This window comes from Cotesia glomerata, linkage group LG7, assembly GCF_020080835.1.
Source record: "Cotesia glomerata isolate CgM1 linkage group LG7, MPM_Cglom_v2.3, whole genome shotgun sequence".
NCBI lineage: Eukaryota > Metazoa > Arthropoda > Insecta > Hymenoptera > Braconidae > Cotesia > Cotesia glomerata.
Window position 1 is genome coordinate 8,476,803 of NC_058164.1, and position 20,266 is coordinate 8,497,068.

At 26.3% G+C, this 20,266-nt stretch overlaps 4 protein-coding genes across 8 annotated transcripts; 2 read left to right on the forward strand and 2 right to left on the reverse strand.

Moving 5' to 3' along the window:
- Positions 1 to 4,113: 4,113 nt before the first annotated feature.
- Positions 4,114 to 6,435, reverse strand: LOC123268789 (40S ribosomal protein S9). 2 transcript variants are annotated; one of them, XR_006510297.1, is made up of 5 exons: positions 6,326 to 6,435; positions 5,324 to 5,562; positions 4,935 to 5,121; positions 4,493 to 4,670; positions 4,114 to 4,347 (listed from the first exon to the last, which is right to left on the reverse strand). XR_006510297.1 is itself a non-coding variant. In XM_044734148.1 (4 exons), exons 2-4 carry the CDS (start codon positions 5,544 to 5,546, stop codon positions 4,176 to 4,178), a joined length of 582 nt encoding a protein of 193 aa, XP_044590083.1. In that variant the 5' UTR covers positions 5,547 to 5,562; positions 6,326 to 6,435; the 3' UTR covers positions 4,114 to 4,175. The 2 variants fall into 2 exon arrangements, 1 of the variants encoding a protein (XP_044590083.1); XM_044734148.1 differs by lacking the exon at positions 4,493 to 4,670.
- A 2,030-nt stretch (positions 6,436 to 8,465) lies between these two features.
- Positions 8,466 to 11,734, forward strand: LOC123268785 (mitochondrial glycine transporter-like). Of its 3 annotated transcripts, none has more exons than XM_044734142.1 (7): positions 8,466 to 8,659; positions 8,955 to 9,267; positions 10,162 to 10,280; positions 10,574 to 10,658; positions 10,735 to 11,083; positions 11,167 to 11,417; positions 11,573 to 11,734. In XM_044734142.1, the coding sequence occupies exons 2-7, from the start codon at positions 9,214 to 9,216 to the stop codon at positions 11,597 to 11,599; spliced, it is 885 nt and encodes a 294-aa protein (XP_044590077.1). In that variant the 5' UTR covers positions 8,466 to 8,659; positions 8,955 to 9,213; the 3' UTR covers positions 11,600 to 11,734. The 3 variants fall into 3 exon arrangements, with proteins under 3 accessions (XP_044590077.1, XP_044590078.1, XP_044590079.1); XM_044734143.1 differs by having other exon boundaries at positions 8,648 to 8,663; XM_044734144.1 differs by lacking the exons at positions 8,466 to 8,659; positions 8,955 to 9,267 and adding an exon at positions 9,274 to 9,401.
- Positions 11,735 to 12,233: 499 nt separating this feature from the next.
- LOC123268782 (luc7-like protein 3) lies at positions 12,234 to 17,219 on the reverse strand. Of its 2 annotated transcripts, none has more exons than XM_044734139.1 (8): positions 16,817 to 17,219; positions 16,069 to 16,317; positions 15,730 to 15,936; positions 15,495 to 15,656; positions 15,090 to 15,304; positions 14,920 to 15,008; positions 14,074 to 14,184; positions 12,234 to 12,341 (listed from the first exon to the last, which is right to left on the reverse strand). In XM_044734139.1, exons 1-7 carry the CDS (start codon positions 16,919 to 16,921, stop codon positions 14,111 to 14,113), a joined length of 1,101 nt encoding a protein of 366 aa, XP_044590074.1. In that variant the 5' UTR covers positions 16,922 to 17,219; the 3' UTR covers positions 12,234 to 12,341; positions 14,074 to 14,110. The 2 variants fall into 2 exon arrangements, 1 of the variants encoding a protein (XP_044590074.1); XR_006510296.1 differs by having other exon boundaries at positions 13,464 to 14,184.
- Positions 17,220 to 18,274: 1,055 nt separating this feature from the next.
- On the forward strand, positions 18,275 to 19,776 carry LOC123268783 (speckle-type POZ protein-like). The gene is made up of 2 exons (XM_044734140.1): positions 18,275 to 19,472; positions 19,556 to 19,776. The coding sequence occupies exon 1, from the start codon at positions 18,435 to 18,437 to the stop codon at positions 19,464 to 19,466; it is 1,032 nt and encodes a 343-aa protein (XP_044590075.1). The 5' UTR covers positions 18,275 to 18,434; the 3' UTR covers positions 19,467 to 19,472; positions 19,556 to 19,776.
- Positions 19,777 to 20,266: the final 490 nt, after the last annotated feature.

The window sequence follows — 20,266 nt, forward strand, 5'->3', positions numbered from 1 at the left end:
TTCTATTTGTGATGAAAATTTTAGCCGTCAATTGTTTATAAAAATATAAAATATTTATCAGAATTATCAATTATCTTTTGATGAATTACTGAAAAATATAATTAAGAAAATTGTGTCAAAATTAAAGACTGATTGGTCCAGCCGTTTTCGAAAAATTTTGATCACCGACTTTGAAAACCCAATTTAAAAAAAAAAAAAAGCGTTTTGACAAAAATGAAATGAAATAAAAATGGATTTTATCAGTTATAATCTCTAAATTACTTTTTTATAAATTTTAAATAAAAAATCTTAAATGTTAAAAAAAAATAACATAAGATAAATTTACTTTTAAAAATAAATCTTATAAAACAAACAAAAAAATGACAAAATAGTATTTATTTAAATTACTTACGGTACTAACTAGCGACAAATAAAATTAATCGGAATTTTATTATTTAATAACAAGTCTGCAGCAATTGAATTCCTTTATTTTATTTTTTATATTCGTAATGCAAACTCTTTTACGCTCGATTGTCGCAAATAATAGGTAAACTTGTATCCTGTGATCACATAACGGGTTCTCGTCTCGCTTCCATGGCCTTAAAAAAAGAGCTTTACAAAATAAATAAAGAAAAAACCGACAAGCGACGCAGTGGTCAACGAAAATAATCGTCGGTAGTCTCCTCCTTTTTTTTTAAATACCCGTATTTACAATTATTTTTTCTCTTTTAAAATACGTAATCCCGTTTTCTCGCTGCTCCAGTTTCATAAGAGCATCCAACAGCTTACGTATACTATATATATACACATAAAAGCTAAAAAAAAATTAACCAACACACATTAAAGCAAATGTCGGTCATTTACTCCAGAATATTGTAGTAATGTTCATAACGCAGAGTTCGTCCGCTCATTAACTTCCGCTCTAGGACATTCTTTACGTTTTTTAGATTTTTTCAATGAGCTCTTCTCTAGAGAAAAACTACCATAGTATAAAAAGGAAAAATTTTTCAAGATTAACTACTTGCTTTAATACTGTAATAACAATAATAGACAAGCAAAAATATGTTAAGCCTTTTAAAACACAGCATATTCTCAATTTTCTTATGTTTTACGTCATTCTTACGGTTACTGCATAATGCTCTGTCGAAAAAACTTCTTACATTCTTGATTTTTATTCAATAATATTGTCTTAAAATTATAACATAAATTATTATTTATATTTTATTAAAATACTTTAATAAACTATAAACAACATTACATTATTGCTTCATACACTTAAATATTTCGTCTCTGGGAAAAATTACCAACTGAAATAATAAATGCGACTAGTTTCGAAGCATTCAAGAATATATTGTTTGACTACTTATTTAAATTAGATATTTAAATTATTGTACGCTAATATTAAGCAAAAGTCACTATAAGATATAATGATAGTTGTTCGTCATTTAAATTTATTAGAAAAGTGTATGAAGTTACCGAAAAATATTTACTGTTTACTACAAAGTAGAGCATTGGGCTGAGTTACAGGTCTACTCATAAAATCTCTACTCACAGCTATCAACGACATCTGTACTCAATTACATTTTTATTCGAAATCATATTCATTCAGTCACAACTTTATTCAATTAAATCTTTACTCTGATTCAACTTTACTCAATATTACTTGCTTTCAGGTAGAACTTTAATCAGTTACAACCTTACTCAAATTCAACAGTAGTCAATTACAACTTTGCTCAGTTTCAATTGTATTCATTTTCAACCCGAGTAAAAATGAAATTATTATTTTTTACGGAAAAATAATAAATTTCGTTCGACCGCCGCTGCACCATACCGCCGCACGACCGCCGTTTGGCGGACTATTACGCCGCACGCTAAAAATTTACTCCCCCTAGCATCGCCGCACCACCGCTGCACCACCGTCGCACCAATGCTAAATCATACATACAATTTCACAAAAAATGGTATCATAATCAATTTATCACGCAATAATTAATTAATAAATAATGCGACTAGAAATCTTAATCTAAGACCTATTGATCAACCTCCTTTTAATCAAATGTCTAATATTAAAAAAAAAAAAATTTTTTTAAATCAGGCCAAAGCACCGCGAAATTATTGATTTTTTTAGTCGTATTGTTGATGTAGATTTTTAATTTTGTCCTCGGGTTGCACAGAAGCGGCACGCCTATCGAAATACTCTGAAAGAATTTTAAAAATTGAACTGTGATGGGGTTCGAACCTGGATCGTTTGCATGGAAGTCTCGAACATTGCCAACTGCGCTGCACCATAGTTAACTTAAAGAATTTAGTTAAGCTATTTAACTATGATGATCAACAAATATTTTATTTCAATGTATATACCATCAAACGGCGGTATGGTGCGGCGGTGGTGCGGCGGTCGAACAAAATTTATTATTTTTTCGTAAAAAATAATAATTTTATTTCTACCCGAGCGCTTCACAGTTGTAGTGCGGCGGTGGTGCGGCGAATAGAAATTTATTTACTTTTCACGGCGCTGGTGCGGCGGTAGTGCGGTACTTGTAAAATAATCAAAATTGTCACGGATGTAGTGCAGCGGTGGTGCGGCGGAATTCTGTTTTTTTACTCAGGAAGTCTATTCACTGAATTTTTAACTCAGTTATATCTCTATTCACAAAGAATTTATTCACTTAAATTTGTAATCATTTACAAGTGTACTCAAGTTCATCTCTACTCACGCATTTATGGTTAATTGATAATGTAAAAATTCGTGAGTAGAGATGAACTTGAGTATAATTGTAAATGATTACAAATTTAAGTGAATAAATTCTTTGTGAATAGAGATATAACTGAGTTAAAAATTCAGTGAATAGACTTGAAAATAAATACAATTGAAACTGAGCAAAGTTGTAATTGACTGCTGTTGAATTTGAGTAAGGTTGTAACGGACTAAAGTTCTACCTGAAAGCAAGTAATATTGAGTAAAGTTGAATCAGAGTAAAGATTTGATTGAATAAAGTTGTGATTGAATGAATATGATTTCGAATAAAAATGTAATTAAGTACAGATGTCGTTGATAGCTGTGAGTAGAGATTTTATGAGTAGACCTGTATCACAACCGAGCATTGTTATGAATTTTGTAAATAAGCTAAGACGTTATCTCAAGTTATTTTTTCAGTTAAATCAAAACTTAAATTAAAAATAATAAACTGAAACTGAATCAATTATTATTAAAATAAATAGTTTAAATTAATAATGTATATCGTTATTTGTACTGTATATTATTAAATATGTAATTTTGTATTTGCCATACGGCCATTATCGCCTTGGCATAAATAATAAATATCTATCAAAATTTAAAAAAAAAAAATGTTTACTTTAAAATAGTTGAGTCCCATTAAAAAAATCTCAAGAAATCTTGCAAACTTTAAAAGTAGATAATTAAATGCACAATACGATGCAGTTAAAATTTAAAATCGATTTACTTCATCAAACAAAAAATAGAAGAGTGAGAAACCGGTGAATTTTTTTTTGCATTGAAAAAATTTTAAGAACTTTATGAAAAACTGATATCTATTAGAATATATGTATGATTACTCCAAAAAATTAATTAATTCCCTGAATTATAGTTTTTCTATCAATTATTGATAAAATAATAAAGTAAACAGAAATAGTCATAACTGGAAGCGAGTTAGCGATAGTCCGTATTAAGTTACGCTCAACTTTTGAAGCATTCATCCTGTTATAAGTTGTACTTAACTTTCAGCTAAGAACTGATCCTCAACTTTCTGATAAAGTTATAAAGCGTCTTAAGTGATAAACTAATTCTCACTCTTTCAAGCTATTGTCTTAATTCCTAAAAATACATTTGTAGATCATAAACACGATGTTCTAAATTTCTTGAAATGATTTAAAAAGTTAAAAATAAAAAATATAAAGTTAACGATTAATTGATGTTTAAATTAAATATAACTAAGTGGAAATTTTTTTTTAATTACTAGTTATTAAATTAACAATCATTTTATTGATATAAATAAATTAATAAACATGAAATATTAAAAATAGTTATTTTTTATAATTAAAACTAATCTTTCACTCTCACTCATTCACTCTATTGACTTAAATACTAAATTATAAAAAACGTAATAACAAAACTATTTTTAAACTGTAAATGAGTGATTTTATTTAAAGTTCAAATTGAACATTTAATTTACAGTTTAATCTTCTTCTTCCTCTGCGGCAGCTGCGCCAGTTCCCTTACGCATGTTCTTCCTCTTTACACGACCAGGACGGCCACCACCGAACGGCGATTTCAATGAGAAATCAATGTGTTTTTGCGAGTCCAAACGAACAATGAACGACGGGATGTTCACGACTTGTTTGCGAACACTGTAAAGAGAAAATAAAAATAAATAAATTATAAAAGTTCAATATGTAATTCAATTCTAATCATAATATCAAATGAATAGAATCACAATTAAACATCTCCGACTTCTTCTCACTATACGAATTATTACGTTAAAAAATTTCATACCGATTTTCAAAATTATTTTCAGAGTAATCTCTTCCCCCTCGTTATGCCGAAAATTGGCAGCGCTCCCTCACGGGTTAACGGCGGCGTAAAGTACTAGTCATAAAAACTAGACTTCAGTGGCCTTTACGAAAATTAAACCAATTATTGTCTAAACGATCATGTTCAATCGTTAGACAATCTGTGAGTAAATTAAAGAATGTTTAAGAAAGATTTACGCAATTAATTATAAATAAATATAATAACAATAGTTAAATTAAATGTTAAAATGTTTCCTGGATACGAAAATAATTAAAGGATAAAAGCCTTCATTACTGATTAGCCAGGTAATTAATCTAGCCTTGAAGATTAGAAACAATCTAAGCTGTCATAGATATTTCTTGCCCAGACGTCAAGGCATAATTATTTTTTTTTTTTTGTTTTTTTAACTGTTAAATAAACCAACCGAATGTGTCTCTGACGGATAAGAACACGGGCGTGGTGGATTGACTTGGCAAGACCAAGTTTGAACACTTGAGTCTGGAGACGTCTCTCCAAGAAATCTTCAATTTTAAGACCCAACACGTAATCGAGTTTCATGTGGCTCTCGTCCAAGACTCCAATTCGTACCAGACGACGCAAAAGTGCGTTTCCTGAAAAGATAATTTCCGGTATTAAACTCCTGACTATCGAAAAAAATCTTTATAAAAATTATTTTATGATAAAAATTTCAGATTAATAAGTCCCTCATTATAAAATCGGACAAGAGGTGTCAGAAAAATAATTTAAATAGTATCATCATTTCAAATCTTTTAGGTAAAAATTAATTTTTTGGCGATGGTTAAAAATAATTACCTTCAAAGAGACGCTTTGGGTCTTTTTCTTCGAGAGTAAGCAACTCACGAGCAGCTTTACGGATTTTAGCGAGAGTGTATTTTACTCTCCATACTTCACGTTTGTTACGGAGACCGTATTCTCCGATGATCTTCAACTCTTGGTCAAGACGTGCCTTTTCATAGGGACGACGCGGTGTGACGTAAGTCTTTGAGAAGACTGATGGGATTCTACCGTTCACCATTATGAAAGATCGTTACCTGATAATAAAAAAAAAAAGAAGTACAATTAGTTAATTTGATGATAAAAATTTTTGTATAGAATTAGAAATATTGAAAATATTTTAGAGTATTCAAAAAATATTATCATTTTTTTTTTTAATGTCACAAACTAATCAAATAAATAATAAAATAATACTCAAGTTAGCCGACGTTTTTAATTTTTTTTTTTCAATAATTAAATTAGAACAAATAAATATTTTTTAAAAATTGCACTTATAGTTTTTCAAGTTTTTTACAAATGAAAAATTTTTTTTTTTTTTTGTAATCATTTTTTTGATAAAAAAAAATTAAAAAGTTTTTAAATATCAGCTAACTTAATTTTTATAATAATAAATATTTTCAATTCAATATTGAGAAAAATTTAATAAATTTACATGAACATAATGTTAACTGGACACGCGTTGTTACACGGTGACTAACATATTTAAAATCTTAATTATTTTGCAACAAATGAGTATCCTGAATAGTCAAAAATATTACTTATAGTTAATCTAAATAGAATAATTATTAAAAATAGAATATTTAGCTGAATTTTTTAATTTAAAAAAGAATTTATTAAAGAATGAAACACGTGGACACCCTAACCTTATCGGCGTCATATTTAATTTTCAATAATAATACCATCTGAGTGACAATAAAGTGAAATAAATAAATACTCAATAATTAGATCAGAATAAATAAAATATTTTTAAATAATTATATTAACAGAAAATAATTTTATTGGAGTTGAAATTGAACTTACTTCTTATATTGGTAAGAGTAACGACCGACCGTCTGTAGAGCAACGACGAAAATGGCGGAGGAACGGGATGATAAAACGCTCCAAGCCGATGACTAGAATTAAGCAGAAACTATAGCAGTTTTCAGAGAAAGTTTTAACAGAAAATCTTTGTTTTTTGTGTAGTGAATAAGATGGCAGCACAAGTAACTTACACGCGCAATTGATTCAATAAGTTGATAAATACTCGTCAGAATTACTGAATTTCAGACATAACACCTGAAATATTAGGAAATAATTATTTAGATATGAAAATTAATAGCTTGCAAGTTTATGTCTTTTTTTAGTTGAAGTATATTTTTACTCATCATCAATTTTATTAAATAATTACTCCACTTTGCGGAAATCAGGTAGGGGTAAATATATATATATATATATATATATATATATATATATATATATATATATATATTATGCGTAATAATACAACGATGTTCTAATTAGCAAATTGTCTAACTCCATTTTAGAGAATCTTCTATTTGTACGAAAAAAACAATTAGTTCAAAATTTATTATCACTTTAAAAAACCATTTAATATCATTAATATCTAATAGAGATATAATATTTAGGTTTTAATCATTCAAATAATTTATAATTGGATTATTGCTGCATCAAAATGTTAAAAAATCACCATCTAAAAAATAAGGAGTATTTAAGAGAACGTAAAAAATTTATTAAATTTTTTTGTACAAAAATTATTTATTTTTATTTCAGAAAATTATGGATAATTAAATTTTATAACAGCAATTAATATTGATTTAAGTTTGTAAGTATCTTCAAATTATAAGCAATTAAGGGCCAGTTTTTCAACACTGGGTTTAAGTATTTTATCATTGTGAATATATCTTTATATCTATATTATATATAGATATATTCACAATAATAAAATACTTAAACCCGGGGTTCAAAAACTGGCCCTAAAGAAAAATTCATTTCAATTTTGTTGAACTTATCTATAAGTATGAAATTAGCATGAAAATTAATTTAACAAATATTTAATAATTTTAAAAATTTTTGCAATAAGTAGGTAAATTATGGTAAAAAAATTGACAGAGAAATTTTAAAAAATTAAAAATGGAATTCTTAAAAAAACAATTTTTTTTAACAAATTTGTTTGTTAAAAAAATCCAAAAGTGGTCAAGTGACTGCTAACATTAATGTCATAAAATTAGCAGACATCTGACAATTTTTAGAATTTTCCTTATTAAAAAATTTATTACAAAAAATTAAAAAGAAAAATTATAACACTGAAGTTAGCAGGCACTTTTCACAAAATAAACTAACTCTAAAAAATTTTTTTTAAAAAATTGCATTTACAATTGTTTAGAGCTTTTCAAAATAGGATGTTTTTTATAAATTTTTCTTTTCATAATTTATTTGTTAAAAATTCCTAAAAATTATCAGATGTTTCTCAATTTCAATATCATGAAAAATTTCACACTCAGAAGATTTGAAAAACTATAAAGACTTGTTTTAAAAAATATTTGTTTAGTTTTAATTCAATTAATGAAAAAATTTTTCAACTTTCTGCTAATTTCAGTATTATACTTATCTTAATTACTTTTAATTTGGCTGCTACAGTTTAATTAATGATACTAGTGGAACTTCAACAATTTCTATGGATTCTTATCAAGAATTATTACATTTAAAAAAAATTATCATTAAATTTCTATGATGCGCTTTTTACATGTAAGTTTATAAATTTCTCAATTCATTGTTATAATTATTAATTAATATAGTCAAAATTCAACTATTTATTGAATGTTGGCTGATACCAAATACTGTTGAAAATCTCTAATAGGATCCCATCAAAAGCGACAAAAGCCACTTAGAAACAAATAAAATTTATGGGTTTCTAAGTGGCTTTTGTCGCTTTTGATGGGATCCTATTGGAAATTTTAAACAGGGAATGTTAGCAAATTTTAATTTAATTGCATAAAAACAAGAAATTGAAAAAAATAATTGAAAACTACAGCTCTCTTACTTAGTAAAAGTTAACTACATACGTAATAAAATACTCAACTGTCAATATAGGTTTCTTCTTAAAAAAATTAGAGCAACATATATAAATGTATATTCATAAATATTGTTATTTAATAACTGTTTAGTTATGTTACTCAATATTAATGACATATATTTGATCTAAAACTACGTTGTAAGAAAGTAAAAAAAATTACAATTTACGTACATTTAACAAAACAAATTGCATATTGTTATTTATTAAATGATAATTTATATTAAATGTGATTACTTTCATAAAAAAAAAAATTATAAATTTTGAAAAACAACTGTAAAAGTGTAAGTACGTAGTATCAATTGCTATCAATGATTATTGCTAATCGCTAATGACTCAATGATAAGGATTTTTTTGGTAGTTGAAGAATATTCTTACGTAAATAGCCTATTGCAACTAAGTGATAAAATGAATAATGAATTTTTATAAATATGCATGTAAGCTTTAACAATTAAAAAAAAAAAAAAGTTTATATATAAATATAAAAACTTGATTTACTTGTATAAAAAATATGTCTCGATTAGTTTGCGCAATAATATATTTTTCATATTACTAATCTAATTATTAATTATTTTTCAGTGGAAAATAATATGAAAGTTTCAACGATACGAGGGATGTATTTAAAAAGTGATAAAATAAAAATACAAAAGATAATTAGAAGATTATCCATTAACACAAATGTTAGCAGATATTATAATAACAATAAATTTAAATCACGTTTGGTTGAAGTCACGTTTAAATCACGTTTCATTGAAAATACGATTTGATAACGCTGCAACTACATTTATAATATAACTTTTGTTTATTATTTTACTGTAATTATCTTACATGTTTTGATATGGAAGGTCACTTGGCTGACCTAAGAAGTGAAGAAACGACGATGCATAAAGATGTAAGTACCGGCGTAACATTATTAATTACTTTAGTTCAATACTTGCTTTCTGAGAAGTCTCTTTATTATCAGTAATCATTTATTTTTCATTCGAATTATTTTTATTTTCTCTGGAAATGGATACATTGACAACTGTGAGTAATTTTATGCTTAAAATTATTTGTTTAGTGCTTATCATAAATTATACATACTCTCTAAACGTTATTTTTATTCATATTTATTTAGCACAAAAAAATTTTATTCAGTAATCCTTGAATTCATAATTATGAAAACTAAAAAAAAATTTGTATTGAGAAAAAATGATATGATGAATTCATGTCAAAAATTTTTAAAATACCCATTAATAAAATTTTTTGTAGTACAATTTTTCATAATATTAAAATTTTCCTATACAGATTTTTTTTTTTTGCTTATACATTTTTTTATGAATTAAAAAAAATTAATAAGTGTATAATGAACTTATTGACAATAAAAATTAAAAAAGTAATTATACAGCTGAAAATAACAAAAATTAATTAATTTTATCTTTCTTAAAAAAGATATGACAGTTTCGTAAACAAAAATTGCAGTGCCCCTTCTCGTATATATTTTAGATGTCTCAATTTTTTCATTATTTACTACAAGAGAAAAAAAGATAACTTGTTATATTTTAGGGAAGGAGCATTGTATTATTAAATTTTTTCACGACCTCTGAAGATTATATGAACTCACGTGAATGTCGCTCGTGAGTTTGATAACCACTGAACTTAAAATTATCAATAAATTAAGGATCATAGGGTCATTATTTATATTAATAAATATTTAATTGGAACAAATAAATAATTATTAAAAATAGCTTTCATCATTTTTAGCGTTGTTACACATTTATTAATTAAAATTTTATGTTATTTGCAGTATCCAATTTTGAAATCATTTCTCGCTGGATCATTTTCCGGAACCTTTTCAACAATTTTATTCCAACCGTTAGACCTCATTAAAACTCGCCTGCAAAACACCGTAAACCATCATGTGAGGTAATTATTATTTTTTGATTAACATTTTATTTTAACGCAAGTTATTAATAATTTATGATTTATGACAGTAAAGTTGACAGACATAAGAAATTTTTTTAGAATTTTATAACAATGAAAAAAATTTTGTATGTGAAAATAAAAAAAAAAATTATTAGTGGAAATTTTTAGAAGCATTTTTTGTTGTAATTTATTCGCTAAAAAAATAAAAAAAAATTGACGGTTGTCAGTTGTCTTCAGTATCATAATAATTTGTACTTTTTTGATAATTAAAAATTATTTTTATCTTTGTAAAGTTCGCCAAAATACCCGATGATAACAACGGTGATTCATATTATCAAAAAGGATAATATTTTCGGACTATGGAAGGGAATGACCCCGGTAATTATAATTTGTAATAATTAAACTGAAATGTTAAATTAATAGATTAAAGATAATTTTTTTTTTTAATTTCTAGTCGATAACTCGAGTAATACCTGGTGTAGGCTTATATTTTTCTACTCTTCATTGGCTAAAACACACAATATGTTTAGAAGAGCCGCTTACACCATTACAAGCGGTCTCACTGGGAATAGCAGCACGTTCACTATCAGGAAGTTTATTGATACCAATAACCGTAATTAAAACAAGATACGAGAGCGGTGTTTACAAATACGGTAGTATGAGAGAGGCATTAAGACTTATTTATAAATACGAAGGTATAAAGGGACTTTCCAGCGGTTTAGCGCCAACTTTATTACGTGATGCTCCGTACAGTGGCCTCTATCTTATGTTTTATACCCAATTAAAACAACTATCTGTTAAAAGTAATTGAATTGCTTTAATATAATTTAATTTTTTTATCTAATCTAATTAATAATAATGATTACTACTATTGTTATTTTTTTAGAATTAAACAGCGATGTAACAACTCATTTTGCCTGTGGAATAGTTGCTGGAATTTTAGCATCGGCTATAACTCAGCCAGTAGATGTTATTAAAACTAAAATGCAATTATATCCAGATAAATTTAATGATACAAAAAGTGTATTTATTTTTGTACATAATAAATATGGATACAGAGGTTTTTTTAAAGGAATCGTTCCTCGAATGTTGAGACGGACTTTAATGACAACTATGGCGTGGACTGTATACGAGCAGGTAATTTATCTATTATGTTAATGTATTGATATTATTTATGTCACGCAAAATTAATTTGTTTCACTGATATTATAATAATATAATTGAAATAATTTATCATATTAATTATTAATTTTAATTCTTTTAATTAATAATTACAATTTATATTATTTCAGATAACAACAAACTTGGGCTTAAAATAAAAATCTCTCACTGAACGTCTTTTTTTCCCAGTATTAAATATTTAAGACTGCAAAAAGATCGGCATTATGGTGTATCATTATTGTAAATATCTATAAATCATTAATAAAATTAAAGACATCAATTTTTATATGTAATATTGTAAAAATTATTATTTTCTGTTGATAAATAATTATGGATGATACAATTATTACAAGACATTAATTAATTAATTTTTTATTGATAAGAAGTAACAATTTATGCGTCAAAAATTACAATTTATAACTAATACACAATTTAAATTAATTATTTTTATTCTGTTTGTTTAATTACACTTATACGATGGAAAATATTAATTATTTTTTATAATCGATGTGGAACGCTTAACCCGTTTTATTTATGTAAAATAACATTTTATTTTTTTTACTGGAATATGGTAAAGAATTCTAATTGTTTATTTAATTAAACAAACAAAATTTTATTTCATCAATTCAACTGTTTATTTTAACAGTTAGTTCAGTTAATTAAAAAAAAATGTATAATTAATAACCATTGTCGATTTATTAATTATAAACCACGATTATCTGAACAAAAAAACGGATTTTTTTTTTTTTATTTTTTTGAACAATAGTTAATTTATTCAACGACCGCGTTTTGCTTTTCGCCAATCTCAAGATTATATAAAATCTTTACCTTAAAAGATATTTCACGTTGATAACTCGCATGATTCATTAAGTGAAGTCAAATCCTCCGGCTGGTCAAATTCTGAAAATAGACAGATAAATTTTAAAATAATTAAATCATACAATTAAATTTTATAAATAAATTCTATATCTATTTCATAAAATATCAGAGAAAAATCTATAAAAACTAATCTGTAATAAACCGTCACCAGTTACATATAATACATTTGTTAATATAAATTTTATATTTATGTATATATTCATAGCTATTGATTGTTTGTTTCATTTTCAATACTTATATATTCTTTTAGCTGAGTTTTCAAAATTTTTAACTCATACGCCCTTTGGCTTTAAGAACGCCATTTATTTTAAAATAATTTTACTAAAAAAGTCCTATTACATTTACACTACCAGTATTTTATTCATTAATAAGATATAATGATAATGAAATCAGCAAACATCTACACTTTTTTTTTTTATTTTTATAAAAAATAAATTATGATAAAAAAATTTCCAGAATTTTCAATGTAATGTAACTTAATTTAATTTAAAATATTTTAAAAATCTAAAATTTAAAATTTTAAAATATAGTAAAGAGTGATATTAGTAATAACATAAAATAATTAAGAAAAAGTGGTGCTAAAACCAGAACTTTAATTATTTAATAAGATGCAGATTAATATAATATATAACACTGGGATGAAAAATTGTAAAAAGCAGTTTTTACTGTTGTACAAGGTGAAATAAATCTATCTAAATTATGATAAAAAAAATAATTTTTTTAATTCACACTTGTAATTTTTTTAAATATCTATAAGTGGAATTTTTTTCATAATTTAATTGTTATAGAAATCTAAAAAATGGAAATGTCTGTTGATTTTAGTATCGTTAAAATATATGAGTTTAAAAACTTAGCAATTAAAAAAATTCAACAAATAGCAAAATTCACGTAAAAAATGTAATTAGACCTTTTTTTCATAAAATTCTATTATTTACAGTCGTTCGCATACTTATTATACTATTGTCATGTGTTAGTTGCATCAGAGTTTAAATAACTTAACAATAATTCTTTAATTTTTAATAAAAACAATAAAGTCGGTATCAGCGATATTTAATCACTTTATTGTGAAGTGCGAATTATAATATTATTTATGAAAATATTTATATTTGATTTCATTAGGTATCATCATTCCGATATAAATACCTCATTAAATGCGTGGCAGAAGCTAGTCACACAGGGCACTGCTGAAGCAGATCTACTGTAGTAGGCACTCATTTCCTTCACTAAACCACTAACTTTTTTGAATTTTTTTTTATTTTTTCAACTATTGTTTTTTTACGTTAAATTATTAATTAATAAAAGTAACTTTAAATAATATTCCTATTGCAATAATAAAGCAAGTGTAGGTATACCTTCTCCTAACTTGCTCGTATCATTTATGTATTTATAATAAACTAAGTATTATCTTTAATCTACATCAATCATTAATTATTTACCGCGTTATTTTATTCATTTAAAACGCGCAGTATATTACGTATAGTCGTATTTGTTTCCGTAATCGTGTAATAAAAATAATATTAAACGCTGAATTACCAACGATTTCAGTTACAAACAATTTGATCTTGTTTTTTTTTTTTTTTTTTTATATTATTGCAATTTTGTTTTTTATTACAAAATTTGGAAACGTTTATTTATTTTGAACAATCAAATAGTAATGTTCATTTACGTGGCAGAGCTAATTAAACTCACCTTATTATATTTTCAATACCTGCACAGTAATTGACACGTTAATATTTAATTGTATAGTGCATACCTGGATCATTGCTCACTCACTAACCAATCAAGAATTGTTACTTGTGACTTCGACTTCTTGACCGGTGACGGCGACGATTGTGACTGTTGGAATTTCTATGATCTCGGTTTCCTGTTGTAATTAAAAATAAAAAATTATTAATATTTCTTTTTTATGTGAATGATACTAAAATCAGCAGACATCTGACGATTTTTGACATTTTCGTAATAAATAGATTATAAAAAAAAAAAATACTTAAAAAATTTTTTAAATATCAAAAGAAGAAACAACCAAAGAAGACAAATAAACTAAAAGTGACCTACAAATGTTTAGTTAATTATAAAAAATAAATTCTATGAATATATATGAGGTATTCCATGCCAAATCGACCACTTTTGAACCCGACTCCTTTAGACTTAGTTGAAACTTTTCTATTCTTTTCTACCCTTTAAAAGACATTTTTGAGAATTTTTTCAAATTTTTTTATCCAACCCCAAAAAAGTTATGAATTTTAAAAAAAAATGGCTTTTTTATTTTCAAATAACCATAACTTTTTGAGACATTGATCTTTGGATACCTTTTTTTTTTTTATAAATTTTTGTTTTTGAATGAACTTTTCGAAAAAATACACAAAAAAAATAAATATGATCAATTCTATAAAATAATCGGGTTTTTTGAGCAAAATTGTTATTTTTTCAAAGTTCGTCACTTTTTTTTATTTTTATTTTTTTTTCTCAAAAAAAACTTCAATCAATTTGATAACTACTCCCGCCGCTCATCCCGGACAGGGCCGATTTTTTTTATTTTAGAAAATTTGATAATTTTTTTTTCATAATAATATTAATTATAATAAGAATTTATTTTTACCTCTGTCTCGATTATGACGACGATAATCTTCTTCTCGATGACGATCATGGTGATCGCGTGATTGACTTCTACTTCTGTAGTTAGAATTTCTAAAATAGAATAATATTAAAAAAATTATTCAATTAAAATAAATGGCGACAAATTTATTGTTAAATGAAGTTAAAAGTAACCTGTGTGAATCATGCCGATTTTTTTCTTCATCACGTCTACGACGTTTATCTCTTTCACGATCACGATCACGATCACGATCACGATCTCGCTCACGATCACGTTCTCTATCTCCATCACGTCGTCTCCTTTCAATTTCGTCATTAGCACGAGCACGTTGTTTACGATCTTCATCTCTTTTTTGTTCTTTTTCATCTCTCGCCTTTTCACGTTTAGCCTATAATATCGCAACAGAATTATTTAAACCATTTTACGACATAAATAAATAAAAAAAAAAGAACACTACCGGCTCTAAACCAGACTCAGATATTTTGGTACTGCTAATAAATATAAGGGTATTTTTAAACTTTCTGAAGAGCTAGCAAGTATATTCTACATATTTTTTCGTTCAGATAAAAAAAATTTACCATTATTTCTTGGAGAGCTGTTTTTAATCTAGCATATCCGACGTGCTGTTTGCCCATAAGATGATCGTCAATACGTTGTTGTGCGTCACCGACAATTAAAAATGCTCCACATACGTCACATACTTCCATTTGTTTTTCTTGTGCAGCTGCCAACTCCGCCGTCTAAATTTTTTCAGTGATTTTAAGCTCATTAATTGGAAAATGTACAAGTGAAAAAACTACTCCAAAAACAAACCTGATTGTAATGACTGTTGTCATTGGATTTCCTAAGCGTCTCACGTTCTTCCTTCAATTGATCACAGAGTCTCATTAATCCTTGTGCCTGTTCAACATTACCCTGAATACCACTCTGCTCAGCCTCTTCGACTAATTTGTTAATTTTTTCTGTTAAAAGCGCGATTTGTTCTTCATTTCTTTGCGTTTGTGCTGGAGTTAGTGTCGGCTAAAATGAAATAAAAAAAAAAGACGTTTTTCAATAGCTCAAATTCACTTTTAAGTTTACATCCATCTACTAAACGAAAATTTTATATTTAATGATGAAATAAATTTCGAGTAATATATCTAATATAATTACCGCTTCAGTTTTTCCAATAAGTGCTAGCCTCTGTTTGCCTTTTACAATTTTCCTTTCCACTTCATTTAACATGCTTTGACAAAAGCGTATGAATTCATCTTCATATTGCTGTTTTCTATATGAGTATTGCGCTTTTTCATAAAGTTCACGTGCTTCATCGTCGTGTACACGGGAACATGCACCTAAATCAGCTCTTGTATTCACAAATAAATCATGTGGACAAAATTTGACTAAGTAGAGTTTGCAAAACTGTAAAAAAAAAAAAAAGAAAATTGATTAATTTCATTGTCAGATAATAAGATAAAAAAACTGGCTGTCAATTTCTTATTTATTAAAAAGAGAAAAAAATGAACGCACAATTAAATTAATTAATTAAAATATCAGAAAATGTTTATGAAAATTAAAGTAGCAGATACTTAATACTTAATAAATTTTAGAATTTTTTTAAGAAATAAATTAGTGCAAAAAAAAAAATATAAAAAAAAATTGACGTAGAAATTTAAATAAAATTAGAAATGCCATTTTTTAAAAATAATTTTTTAGAACAAATTTGTTAAATAAAATTAAAAAATGGTCGAGTGACTGCTAACATTAATGTCATAAAATGTTTAATAGTAATAAAATAGATGTTATAGGATACAATTCGTAGACACAAAAATTAGCAGGAGAGAAAATAGAGATGGATAAGTGACAATATATTAACTTATGATTGTAAGACTAGAAGAAAAAAATATCAGAAAATAAGTACCTCAGGATCTTCCCAATTGAGTTCTTTAGGTTTTTCGTTTGGTAAAACATTACGATTTCTTCCCATCAATTCATCGAGAAGCGCGGCAGCCGCTGCAGCAGCCATGTTTGAATGTCGTTTTTTATGTGCGGAATATATATGTGTCAATATACATGTGTATATTTGTGAGTATATGTTCACTAATCACTGATTGTGCTCAGAAATGACACCATGATTAAAAAAATAAATTACAAGATTTTGTAAATTATTTTTTATTGATTTAACTGTAATAAGATAAACTTACGTAATCATATGATTATTTTATTGATAGTGATTAGTACTGATAATGCATTTACTTTTTTTTTTTGTATTTAAACAAACAACTGATGTGTGACACGAAACACATGCAACTATACTGCGAGCCGAGTACAAGTAAAAAGTAAAAACTATAGTCTATATAGATGTAGATGTGTTTCGTATTTTCTTCAATAATTGAATTCAGATGTCGATGGTAGAGGGCAGTAGCTGAAAAATTCATTTATTGGTAATATAGTTATCTGTTTTGCGCAAAGAGCGCTAGTGTGATATTATGTAATTTTAAGTTTACAATGATTTTAATAAATAATAATAAAGTATGAAGCTATGAAGACGATACACAGAATCCATAATAAACTCATTTGATGATTAATAAAAACAACATTAAAATAAAATTAAAACTAGGTAAATTATGCACGAAACTAAGTTAGCCGACATCGAAAATAATTTTTTTATTAAATAAATTATATGAAAATTAAAAAAAAAATTTTTACATGTAAAAATTAAAAAAAACTACGAGTGCAAATTTTTTAAATATTTTGTTTGGTTATTATTTAATTAATGAAGAAAATCAAAAATTATTTTTGATGGTAATAATTTTTTCTTGATATTTACATGAAATTGGAATTAACAGACATCTGTCAATTTTTTTAAATTCTATTATGACAAAATTAATTTTTCATAAAAAAAATTCCACGTCTAGAGATTTAAAAAAATTACAAGTGCAAATTTTTTAAAAATATATTTTTTTATAAATGATTTGTAACAAGTATAAAAAAAATAATTGTCAGATGTCTGCTGATTTCAGTTTTATATAAAGTAAGAGTAGAGCCCCAGTAGCTGCTTCTGTACCTGTACATGCTCACTCCATGTATTTCTATATTTATATTCACAGTATGTATTGTTACATGAGCAGCTACTGGGGCTCTTACCGTATTTACAAACATTTTTCTAATCCGTAGTATTATAAATTTCAGGTCATTACTTAGCAATCGTTTCAATTACTAAAAGTATTTTTAGTGATTATATCGATTAGTAAAACTATTACTTTACTGTAGTATTACTCGACATTATGATTAGTAGTACAAGTATTTTTTTTTGATTAATTGTAATAACACACTGAGATTAGTGAATGCAATACAGCATATTGCTGTAGCACACAATATACTTATCAGCAGTATGAATCATAAAATTTGGCCGTAACGTTTTCCTGATTTATTTACTTATTAAATAAAGTGTTGAATTTTACAAATCGCCGTTTTTTTTTATCAAAGAAATATCAGCAAGTATTATTTTAGTTTTGTGTAAAATAACCACTAATAAAATGGAAATAGCAGGCTATTCTAAGGTCAAAAAGTACAAGGTGGTATTCAAATGGGAAATTGAGTGTTTGCCATCATTTATCGTCTCTGCTGACTATGATAAGACGGATAAGAATTTGGAGTCCCCGAGATTTTCTTCAGGCGCCAGGTTTAACGACTCCTGGTTTTTGGAATTGAAAGTTGACTCCAGCAAGCAATCAAAAACTAAAGGATGGATTTCATTGGGCTTAACCTTGGCCGACAGCGAAATCGCAGAAACAACTGTCGAATATTTAGTGTATATACTGAATAAAGACAATGAAAAGTGTGCAGTTCAAGAGCCATCCAGCAGAAATTTCCGACATCTAGAAGAATGTGGCTATAGTCAATTTGTAAAAATTAATGAATTATTGGAAAACAAAGAAAATTACTTCTCCAATGATATCTTGACTGTCTGTATCGAGCTTTCAGTTCATGATAATTATGTATCAGTTATCAATGAACTTCCGTCGAAAACTTCAAAACGCCAGATCGTTGATGACTTGAAGATTCTTTTTGACAGTAAAGTCGGTAGTGATATTACTTTAGTTGTGGGCAATAAAAAAATTCCAGCTCATAAAGCGTTTCTGATGGTGCGAAGTCCAGTCTTTCACGCGATGTTCACTCACCAGATGCAAGAGAAGAAAGAAAATAAAATTAAAATTACTGATACCGATCCAGAAATACTGGAAAAAATGTTAGAATTTATTTACACAGACCAAGTCTCAGACATTGATGATTATGCAGAAGATCTTTTTGAAGCAGCTGATATGTATCAGCTTCAGACACTTAAAATTTTATGTGAAAAATCTTTATGCAAATCAATAACTGTTAATAATGCGATCCGGTATCTGGAAATCGCTGATCGTCAAAGCGCTTCTCAATTTTATGAGTATGTTCTTCGTTTCATCGCCATCAATGCTCAGAAAGTAATAAAAACTGAGGACTTCAAGACGTTAGAAGGAGAAAATTCACCTTTGTTATCAATTATTTTGAGCAAAGTATGCAGCATCTAAATTAAGGTCTCACTTTAACTCAGTATTATTTATTATATATAAAATTCGCAAATAAACTTTGTTATTTATTTATATTTTTTTACTACTAGGTCCAGGAGATATTGGAAAATATAGAACTGAATATTTTAAAAAAATTGCTCAAGCGATATTTAATTTTAAAACCTTATGTTATTGTGTTGTTATAGAAATTTTCACAACTTTTTCAAAGTTTTAATAATTATATGCATATTCTTAATAGTTTTCTAGATCATGTACATTTGTTTATAGAAATAATGTTGCTTATTAATATCTACTCTGTCTTTAACGACATAAATATAATAATTGCGATATATTTCTGTGATATTTAAATTTATTAAACAAAAAATAAAATTTATTATTAATCGATTTATTGATAGAAATATAATAATAGTAGTAATTTAAAGAATTTTCAATATAAAAAAAAGCGTATTTTAAAAAAAGTTGTAAATGTTAATTATGGTACTGAATTTAAGAGGTATCTATAATAATTTTTTAAGATTTATAACAAATTATAATGAAAAAAATTTAGCAAACAAATTTCACATAAGATAAAAGACCCAGTTATTGACACTGGCCTAGTTGTTTGACACTTGCAATTTTATTCTAATTAAAAAAATAAAATGTTCTCAAAAAAGCAATTATCTTAAAATTTATAATTCAAAAAATATATTTATTAATTTATAAAAGTTGATTTGTTTTTTTTAATTAAAATAAAATTGCAAGTGTCAATAACTAGGCCAGTGTCAATAACTGGGTCTTTTACCTTATAGAAACTTAAAAAA